The 11318-nt window shown below is 39.8% G+C and overlaps 1 protein-coding gene across 1 annotated transcript; it reads right to left on the reverse strand.

The window, feature by feature from the left end:
• Positions 1 to 223: 223 nt before the first annotated feature.
• Positions 224 to 778, reverse strand: LOC149191109 (pathogenesis-related protein PR-1-like). Its single transcript, XM_089410669.1, has one exon. The coding sequence runs from the start codon at positions 776 to 778 to the stop codon at positions 224 to 226; it is 555 nt and encodes a 184-aa protein (XP_089266795.1).
• Positions 779 to 11318: the final 10540 nt, after the last annotated feature.

The following is an 11318-nucleotide window of genomic DNA, read 5'->3' on the forward strand; positions in this document are numbered from 1 at the left end:
TAATATGAGGAAGAATGTTCGTATTTAAATATACGTTCGCGTGTAAATTTCAGTAAGGCCTGCTTGCGATGTAGTTCCCTGGTGGATCATAATTGCAGGTTATGAAAGTATCGCCTGAATCGCATATAATCTTGGCGCAACCAACATTGGCGGTGGTTCTCCATACAACCTGAGTGTAGTAATGGTTGGTGTTCGTATTTAAATATACGTTCGCGTGTAAATTTCAGTAAGGCCTGCTTGCGATGTAGTTCCCTGGTGGATCATAATTGCAGGTTATGAAAGTATCGCCTGAATCGCATATAATCTTGGCGCAACCAACATTGGCGGTGGTTCTCCATACAACCTGAGTGTAGTGAGTGCAATCAGGTCCGGTGCAAATATTCTTGGCATAGTCAAACCATTTCTTCTCATCTATCCACGCAGCCACTGCCTGCGAAGGGGTCCAACCATGGCCGCTTCCCCAGAATATGTTCTCTCCGAAGGGGCTGTCCGAATGTTGTAGGAGGCAGTCGCCCCTTCTCTGTCTTGCATAATTGCGCGCATAATTTGCAAGTTTGCGATCCCATTGAAGAGGACCAACTCCCACCGCATTTCTTGCTTGATTGTGTGGAACCAAAAAGCCATCAATAAACGCGGCAGTAGCGTTCATGTCTGCAGCATTCACCGATGACATTGCCGTCATCATAATGAGAACGAAAATGGAAATGGAAATGTTGCAGTGGCTCTTCAACAACGTGGTTATCCCCATGAGTATTGTGAATCGCCCGCGTTGCTGCATTTAGGTTATAACTTTAAAACCTCTCAAATATATTATGCCATAGGTTATAACTTTAAAACTAGCTAAGAACTACAAAAGGTGAGTTAGTTTGGGCGACGTGTTTAGAGACCATATGCTAGCCTAGATTGAGCCTTGGGGGCCTAGCTCATGCTTTGAAGATGGAAGATATGCTTCCCCGATTTTGAAGGTGCTAGTAGATTTGTAACCCTATCTTAGTTTTTCTGGCCTATCCATGATGGGGATTTTCCTCTTTTCAATATTTTGTTCAAGGAGGGACAATTCATGAAGTGGGAGTTCAAAATCCAATTCCTTAAATAACACCACGTAGCATTATCCATATTTTATTTCCAACAGTGATACCAATAAATGTCCCTTTTCTACTCATGTTGTCTTCCAATTTTATATATTCTTCCTCACTACTCAATATCGCCAAATGTTTCCAAGAATCATCCTAGAATTGAGATGTGTTACCATCATTCATTTCCGAGAGGATATATTTCTATATAATGTATTTTTTGAGGTCATCTAAATTCCAAAATCATGGAGCCAAGAAAATGATGCTACATCCTTATTCTTCGCTGAAGAGATAAATTTATGTAATATTTTTTATTAAATATAATATTCCACATTTCATTATGCCTTTGAATTCATCATCACCACATTTCTTCCCTAATAAATTGGCTAATAAGTTCAAGGTCCTAAATTCCTAATCCGCCTCTCATCCATGGTAGCCACAAGGACCCATTTGTGCTCACTTCTTTCTCTGCTCCAAATAAAGGATTGATAAAGACTTATCGAAACATGTTAGGAGGAAATTGACACATTAGTTGGATCTCTTGTGGTGCTCGGATAGCCTACGCCTCTCACATGAAATAGAAGGGGATGAGACTCATCATTGGGTAATGATATGGGCTTAATTCACCTTCTAGATTAGTCAAACCAACTTTTCTCACAACTTATTACATGTTTTGATTATATTTTGTTTAATGAGATGAGTTAAAGTGAGATATTATGCCTAGTGAACTAATATGCATTGAATGTAGGTTTGGAAGAGAAAATCAAGGAATTTTGGCAAGACTAAGGTTTGAAACTTGAATGGGACAAGGGAGAGAAATTGTAGGAGGTAAATCCTTGTCATTTACTCCCCCATTCGAATATTCCTCCATTAATCCCACTAGCTCGAAGTGCAAGCAGCCAAGTCATGAAGATCAAAAGGCAGCCGAGCAAGTGATAGAAAAAGAGTTAGTTCATCTCGAGTTTGGGAGCTGAGCCTCCCTAAATTTAAGGAAGTCATTGGGGACTTCAGTTGTATAAGTAGAGAGGCCTAGAGCCTCATTAGGATTCGAATTTTTGTTGTAAAAACTCTAGTTATTTTCAAGCTCCAGACTTGTGGAAGACTTTGATGTAATTTTTTGTTTTGGTAATAAGAATGAGCTTTTTCTTGATCCAACACTGAGTTAACTCAGAGGGTTGAAGCTCTTGGGTTAGGGCCCAACCTTAGTAGCAATGTCTCATCTTCTTGTATCTATATGCTTAGCTTAGTTTCATAGATTCATGGTTAAACTTCCTTTACAAGTATTTCGTTGCAAGTAGTGTAGATTTGATTAATTGTTTATTAGTTTGCTTCTGTTTGTTCCTTACTTCAGTAGCACGCTAGAAGGGATAAAAGAAGCACCTGAAAGTTGTCAGTAGGTGTCCTGGCCTCACTTCTTCCTTATGTGATCATGATTTGAGGAAAAGACCCTTATGTAGCCCCAAAAAGACATATTTCCATTTCTTTCATAAGATTTAGAGTTTTCTATACTTGAACCAGCATTTGATCAGTTTTTCAAGTGTAGGATCTCATTGCCATCTCTTCTATCTTAATTCTTGCAGTAAATCTCATCCATGATTCCATTTTATTCAGAAATTTCCTCATGCATAAGGTAGACAATTAGTTCATTAAATTCTACTTTTCTAGCTCATGAAAATTCTTCTTGTTTACATGACTTTTTGGAAATTACACATGTTTGATGGAGAGCAGGTGCTTCAGAAGTAGAAAGAGATATTATAGCAAGAAACCACCTTCCAACTTCATCCACCCATAGGCATTCATTGTTTTCATCAAGACCTTCACCAATTTCATCATTTTACATGGAAATTCCCCCAAACATGTTGAACAAATCCAACCATCTCTTAAACTTGGTTTTGGGTTATGAGTGATCCTAGGCCTTTTATCACTCCATTCCACTGTAAACCACCTTCCCTAAGCCTTCAATCACCTCCAACACCCATTGTTTTTGTCTCGGCTGTATCCTATAGAAATACAGGGAATCTTGTAGGTTTTCCTATAGTGGCCTATTTTGAGGCGGAATTGGGAAAAACCTCTAGGAAGCCACCCAAGGTCACCCAAGGGTTTCCCAAACCTTCCAACCATATCTTGAACCTTCCAGCCATCCTCTAACATCCCTAAGCTACCTGCCACATCACCAAAAGAGATTAGTTTACACACTTGATTTTTCATGAAAAGCATAAAAAGACAAAACAGATTTATTACAGTCCTTTACATGCATAACAACGATGTTTGATGTTTTTAACTTCCATGGTTAGGATAGTAGCATTTTGTTCATGTTAGTTTAGCATTATTGAAAAGCCTAGCTCTTAGCAGTTAATTAGGAAATGGTGTGCCTTAGCATTGAATTTCAGCCTTTTTCATTATTATAGTAGATAAGCTCTCTCTTAGAGTAGATTTATAGTTCTTTCATTAAGGAACCAAGCTTCTTCTGAATTCATACAAGTCTGGCTTGAAAACCCTAGTGGTGTCTTTCCAGCTGAACAATGACAAAAGGCATAACCATCACTTTCACTTGTGTATACAGCACTGTCACCTCCAAGTTTGTACAAACCCCGAGTTGATAAAGTAAAGCTGGTAGCCCAGGAGTTGCAGCATTCTTGCTGCAATATTGGTGCTCATCACTTTTTGGAGCTGTTGCCGGGGAGGTTTTTGATTAATATGTGGTTACTGCTTTCTTTCTTCTATTTCTTGTTTCTAATATTCTTCCATTAGTTTCATTTCTACAAAAGTAATTTAGTTGCTTGCTTTTACAGTTTACATTCTCTGCTTTCCTTTCCATTTTGCAAGTAAGATTTCAATTCAACAATTAGTTTTTCATTCAGTCAATAGTCTTCATTCAATCTACAATTTTAGTTCTGCAAAGTACTTCCCAAATTTTGAAAAGAAAAAACAAAACCAAACCAAAAACGTCTCCTTTCATGCCTCACAGGAATAGGGATAACTTAGAGAAATTTTTGCCAAATACCCCCACTGCATCAAACAACCATCATGCCCTCTTCTTTGGTGGTTATGAACTGGAGGAATGCTTAGGTGAGAAACCAGACATATTTAAAGAACCTAAAGGGGAAGAAGAAAAAGAAGAAGAATCCATTCCTACCGAGCCAATGGCTGAAAACAGAAATGAAAGAGGGAATAGAGAGAGAGTTGATGGTGCCTTTCCCATCAGGGAAACCAATGGGGACACTAAGATGAAAAATATAATCCCCTCTGCCCTTCCTCATTTCCATTGCTTGACCATAGAGGATCCCGGCACTTTCTGATTTGAGTTTGTTGTTATATCCAAAACCTATGACTACACAAATGATGAGCAGAAGTTGAAACTATTTCCATCAACCCTCAAGGATGCAACCTTGCGTTGGTTCATGGGTTTACCTGGGGATAGCATCACAACTTTGGCTCAGATGTAGCAAGCCTTCAACAACAAGTATAGAGACTACTATAGGTCTAAAGATACTAAAGAGGAAATTTTTAGGATGACCTTAGGTAATTATGAATCCTAATAGGATTATGAAGAAAGATTCTAGCTTAGATACAAAAGGGCCAGATGCACAAAAAGATTCTAGCTTAGATACAAAAGGGCTAGATGCACAATTGACCCTGAGTCACTCAAGTTGGTACTTCTTAGAGGAGTAAGGGAAGAACTTTTGGATACCCTACACTTCCTAGCAGGAGGAGATATATACTAGTTACCCTATGCGGATATCAAGACTATATTTCAAAACCGTTCTAGGGCAGCTAGGAAAAAGGGTAGGGGAAGTCAACCTATGGAAAATACATCTTCTTCCAATTCATCCATCAAGGGTGAAATTGGAAACATGCTAGAAGATTTCAAGAGTGAGATGTTGCAAGCCCTTTCCTTACATATGGGGACTATGCACATTAAGAGAAATTAGGAGGAAGCAGAGAGAGCCTTGGCCATTTTCTGTCCTAGATGCATGAGGAGGCACCCTAGGAATGAATGTCCATTAAATTATATTGAAATTTTCTCAGTCTGTGAAGAAAACCACTCCACAGAAAAGTTCCCTTCTTTGCCTGGACTCAAATCTGTATATCAAGGAGCTGAAGGGGTCACTGGGCAGCTCTCCTACATAAATCAAAGGAGAAATCATGGGCCTAGGCCATATGAGCAAGGCATGCAAGGGTCATCCCATGCATATTACAACCCCAACTAGACCACATCCATACCTTCTTGGGTAGCCCCTGCTCATCCTTCTTGGTCTACACCTCCTCTTTGGTCCTTTTCATCTCAATATCATTCCCAACCATCCAACTAGTCATTTCAACCATATGTTCCACCACAACTTCAGTGGAATGCACTGTGCCAAGGGTGGAGGCCCCAATACAAAAATGTTCCTACTTTATTTCCTTCACCACCTGCCCAACCACAATTGTTACACTCTACTCCACCTAAACAACCCCAGATCCATGCCCAGCCAAATCCAAACCCAAACAACAGACAGGCACAACAAGTATACAGTGGAGAGACATCATATCCATCTTATTCTGTGGAGATCCAGGAAATTAACTTTAGATATGGGAGAGTTCTGTCGGATAACCAACCTCCATCTCCACCTAGGTAGGTTAAAGAAGAAAGAGAAGAAAGCATTCTTAAAGCAAATCCACCCTTTCGTGAGATATTAACTCAACCACTCTAGCCTACCCCAAAAGAGACCGAACTTCTGCGAGAATTGAAAAACCTATGTGTCAAGATTCCACTTCTCCAAGCCATTAAAGATGTACCTATTTACAACAAGTTGATTAAGGAGATGTTCTTCAAGAATCTAGGGAGGCGAAGAAGAGATGCCCCTACCATTAATGTCATTAGACAGTTGTCCGAATTAATGTTGGGGCAGGCAATCTGTCCAAAGTATTTGGACCCTAGGAGCCCTGTATTAGATGTGCACATCAATGGCACCATTGTCCCACACAATTTGATTGATCTTGGGGCTGCCATTAATGTGATGACCAAGGACACCATGCTCAAGCTCAACCTCCAAGATTCATTGACAAAGACCACAACAGTCCTGCAACTTGTAGGTCGCTCCACAGTGACCCCTGAGGGGATTATGGAGGATGTGGTGGTCTCCATTGACTCTTGGGAGTACCCTGCAGATTTCCTAGTTCTCTAGCCTAAGGCTAAGCTTACTGGTTACCCACTAATCCTTGGGATGCTCTGGTTGGCCACTGTCAATGCTTACATTAGCTGCAGAGCTGGGAATATGACCATCAAGAATGGGCATATGTCCAAGCAGTTAGACCTATACCCTCCTGCTCAGCCATCTCTACAACATGATTTACCTTTATGGCTGGAAGAAGAGGAAGAAGATGAATATTATTATGCCCAAATGTATACCTTAGAAACAACCATGGGAGGAGGACAACAAGATGAAGATGATTTGATTGAATTCCTACTCCAAAGTCCAACTCTGGGTACATTGTCCCTAGAAGAAGTAGTATAGGAAACCCAGAATAACCATCCAATTGATCTGTACTTGGTCGATTCCAACCCTCTCCGTGTCAAAACCATAGAATTCGGCCCTGAGAGAACATTGAAAATTAATCCATCTCTTTCTTTTCTCCAAGAGGATAAGTTTTGCAACATGCTAAAGGAACATCTGGATTCCTTTGCTTGGAGTTACAAAGAAATGAAGGGAGTACACCCCTCAGTGTGTACTCAGCACATTTACATCAAAGAAGGTTGCAAGCCAGTTTGAAAACCCCAAAGGAGGATGAATCCAACTCTTAAAGATATAGTCAAAGAAGAACTGCAAAAAGCACTAGATGCAAGATTCATTTATCCTATCTCCAACAATGAGTGGGTCTCTCCTTTGGTGTTAGTTCCCAAGAAAAATGGTAAGTGGAGGACTTGTGTCGATTACAGGGACTTAAAGAAAGCCACAAAGAAGGAACAATTCCCTCTACCTTTCACCAACCAAGTGCTAGATGGCCGGGCACAAAAATTTTGTTTCTCTTTCCTAGATGGATTCAGTGGGTACAATCAAATCCAGATCAGCCCGGAGGACCAGGATAAAGCCACCTTCACTTTTCCATGGGACACTTTTGCCTATAGGGTCCTTCCTTTTGGCCTATGCAATTCTTCTACACATTCTAGAGAGCAGTCATGAGTATCTTTGTTGAGTTAGTCCATGATGCGGTAGAAATTTATATGGATGATTTTACACCTTATGGATGTGTTTCAAGGAGGCTTTGTCTAACCTAGGTAAAGTTCTACACAAATTCATTGAAATAAACCTGTCTCTTAGTCCCAAAAGATTTGAATTCTTGATGGCTACAGGGACTGTGTCGGGTCATTCAATATCTCAGCAAGGACTGCAGGTGGACCTAAACAAAATAGCTATCATCCAAAGGGTCCCATGTCCTCAAAAGCAAAAAGATTTCAGAAGTTTCCTAGGGTTAGATCGATACTACCGAAGGTTCATAAAGGACTTCAGCAAGTTAGCCTCTCCTTTATATGGGTTGTTGGCCAAAGACTCTAAGTTTATATGGTCAAAAAGCTGTCAAGAGACCTTGGACACCCTGAAGAACAAGTTAACCACTGAACCGATTCTTCGAGGCCCAAATTGGGCCCTTCCTTTTCATATTCATGTTGATGCCTCACACAAAGCCATAGGAGCAACCCTATGTCAGATAGATGAAAATTTTCCTTATGCCATTTACTTTATCAGTTAGAATTTATCAAAGGCCGAGCTGAACTACACAGTGACCGAAAAGGAGCTCCTGGCTATTGCGCATTCATTCAACAAATTTAGGAATTATATTACAAGCTATCAAACATGTGTCCATACTGACCATGCTGCAATCAAATATTTAATGAATAAACCTGATGTGAATGCTCGAATTATAAGATGGTTACTTTTATTACATCAATTTGATCGAACTATTGTTGGTAAGCCTGGCAAGGAAAATGTTGTTGTAGACTTTTTTCCCAAATTAACTTTGCCTACAGGTGAGGAGGGAATGGTTAATGACCAGTTACTGGATGAACACTTATTCACCATTTCAGTTCTCTCTCCATGCTTTTCTGACATAGAAAACTATTTGGTTCTGCACAGTTCCCACCGAACTTGTCCTCTAAAGAGAAAAGCAAGATCATAAGGAAGGGCACCCCCTTCACTTGGATTGGGGGCAATCTCTTTAAACTTGGCCCTAATAAAATCATGAGAAGGTGTGTCAGGGAGGAAGAAGTCTTTGACATCCTTCTAACCTGTCATGATGCACCTTGTGGAGGTCACTTTGTAGAAAAGAGGACATCATTCATAGTGTTACAAGCAGGCTATTATTGGCCCACTCTTCATCGGGATGTGAAAATATATACTAGTTAGTGTGATCGGTGCCAAAGGATGGGAAAGCCTACTCTAAGGGATAAAATGCCTCTGCAACCTCAAGTGACTTTCAAGCCATTTGACAAGTGGGGCATGGACTTCATTAGACCTATTGACCCTCCTTCCAAGAAAAATAGTACATCATTGTGTGCACTGACTATCTGACTAAGTAGGTTGAAACCAAGGCAATTAAGGTAGCAACAAAGGAGAAGGTAGTTGAGTTCTTAAGGGAGAATGTATTTTACAAATTTGGGTACCCTAGAGAGTTGGTCACTAATCAAAGCAACCAGTTTACCTCCAACATGATTGAAGACTTGCTCAGCCAACACAAGATCAAGAATAGAACATCCACTCCCTATCACCCACAAGCTAATGGGAATGTGGAGGTGACCAACAAAGCACTGGAGGGCATATTGACCAAAGTGGTTAATAGCAATAGGAAATATTGGGCAGATAGACTAGTTGAGGCCACCTGGGCCTATAATACCACCCGGAATACCACCACTGGATACAGACCCTATGAGCCGGTCTATGGGAAAAAGGCCTTGTTTTCCATTCATTTTGAGTATAACACATTAAGTATGGAAGCCCAACTAGATCTAGATCTCAGCAGTGCAAAAAAAGAGAGATTTCTCCAGTTGAATGGTTTAGATGAGTTTAGAATGCACACCCTCCTACACACAAAGTTAACCCAACTTCAGAGGAAGATCTGGCATGATAAGAACATCAAGGATATGCAATTTCAAGAGGGTTATTGGGCTTTGTTATATGATTCCAAATATAAAGACTTTAAGGGCAAGTTAAGGACAAGATGGATAGGGCTTTATGTTATATAAACATGTCATGATAATGGTTCAGTGCAGATCAAAACCATAGATGTAGAGGCCATTCCTTTACTTTTCAATGGACACAGATTGAAAGTTTACAAAAGACCATTGTCAAAGCAGGAGTTCATTGATGGTATCAATAAAATAGTGATGGTAATGGAGCAAGTCTCAATTCCTGCCTCATCAATTCACTCAGAAGAAAAAAGTAAGGAGACTCAGGTGAAAACCTCGATGAGGCACGTGAGTCCCACTATTGGGTTCAAAACCTATTGGGGTAGCCCAATGGTGTCAAAAAAAAGAGAAAAAAAGGGAAGAGAAAATGAAAAGATATCTATGTGAAAACCTCTCTTGAGGAGCATAGGGAAAATAGCTATGATGAAAACCTCTTAGAGGGAGACTAGCTATTTTCAAAACAGAAAAAAGGAGAAAAAATTCATGAAAATTTCTATTTGCAGGTTAGCAGGGAGGACGATCAAAGAATAGGGGAGAATAAAAAAGGAACCTGTTCCACTCCCATGTTTATTTTTCCACCCATTTTCATTCATCACTCCACCATTTATTTCATTTTTTTCTATCATTTTCTTCAGTTTACAAGGGGACTCTGTTTTCTACAGGATCCCCTGGCTCGAGAATCCTATAGAAAGTAACCCTAGGATGAGAAATTTGCCTTCCATGTCAAAATAATAGCATCCCTACATCAAAACTTCATTACCATACCTGTCTCCACTTCCATCACCCTTGATTTCAACATTAAAAAAAAAGTTTCAAAAACAAAATATATATTTTGCACAGTCTTCAAGGGAAAACAAGCAGAGAAAAAATGAAACAGAGAGCAGAAGGGAGCAACACCTGAGTATTTCTCATTCTCCACACTCCTAGTCTTCCTCTCAATCCATGTCATCATCCTCAAAATCCAAGAAGAACAAATGATTAGAAATTCTGAGGGAGAAGCGTCTACAGGACATCTTGTAGGAAATCCTGTAGCAACCTATCCCACAGAATACAAATGATGATTGTAGCAAGCTTCCAGTATGGAGATCATAGGGCAGAAAAAGCTCCAGAGTAGCAGCATCACTATCATCTTCAACACCAGGTACCTGCACATCAAGGGAACCATAAAAAAGAAAAAGAAAAAGAAAAAAGAAAGAAGAAATAGCATGCAACCAACACACAACAAGCACCTCAGGTCTTGAACAACTACAACAAAGTATTAACACCATAGGTAAGTATCTCGCTTCAATCTCTCATTTGCATAATGTAGTCAAAATATGTAAAGGTTACGAGCAAGTTGGTTTATAAGCGAAAGGTGACTAGTTAACTTGGCCACCTTCGTTTAGTCAACAAAGACAAAAAAATTGGTCCTCCCACATGTGGAAACAGTTAAGTCAAGAAAAGAAATGAGAAGGAAAAAATTAGTTAAGGCTATAGATGCATGAAGTGGGAGTTGATTACGAGGATAGGGGAATGATGAGGTGGTAGTGGGGACCAACGGTCCAATAATGGGAAACGTAGCTCGGCTGCCAGCACACCACCTCACCCAACTTGACCATAAGAGGAAATAATCGTCAATCCCCATGCAGTCATGAATTCATTTCCTTGAGGCTCACTCTAGCAAAGTAGCTCTCATACCTAGGCAACCTACGGAAGAGGAAAATGTTGGAAATAATACTAGGGGGGGGGGGTGAATTAGTATTAGCAAGTCAATAATTTTTCATTTCCATAAACAGATTCATATACACTACTTCAGTTAATGGAACTTGCGTGTATACACAACTGTATTTAAGGCAACTAGCATATATCTTGCAAACTTATGATTCAGTTAATTCATCATATGTTGATATTTAATCAGTGCATCAAAACCATATAAACAGTAACCAGGTGCAGTAAACATAGAATAGAAAGTCACACACATGAACACAAGATATAAGGTGGAAACCCAACGTGGGTGAAAACCACCTACTACATTCATCTCTATCTTCTTTTCAGTAAGAAACTTATTTTTACAATTTTTGTACCAGTGCAATCTTATACTGGTA

The sequence above is a fragment of the Pinus tabuliformis genome, chromosome 3_1 (genome assembly GCF_031772625.1).
Source record: "Pinus tabuliformis cultivar Carrire ecotype Pingquan chromosome 3_1, CPIR1, whole genome shotgun sequence".
Taxonomy (NCBI): Eukaryota; Viridiplantae; Streptophyta; class Pinopsida; order Pinales; family Pinaceae; genus Pinus; species Pinus tabuliformis.

What these genes read in the sequence shown, in the direction of transcription:
- LOC149191109 (XM_089410669.1), bottom strand. Translation starts at nt 778, where the DNA reads ATGCAGCAACGCGGGCGATTCACAATACTCATGGGGATAACCACGTTG.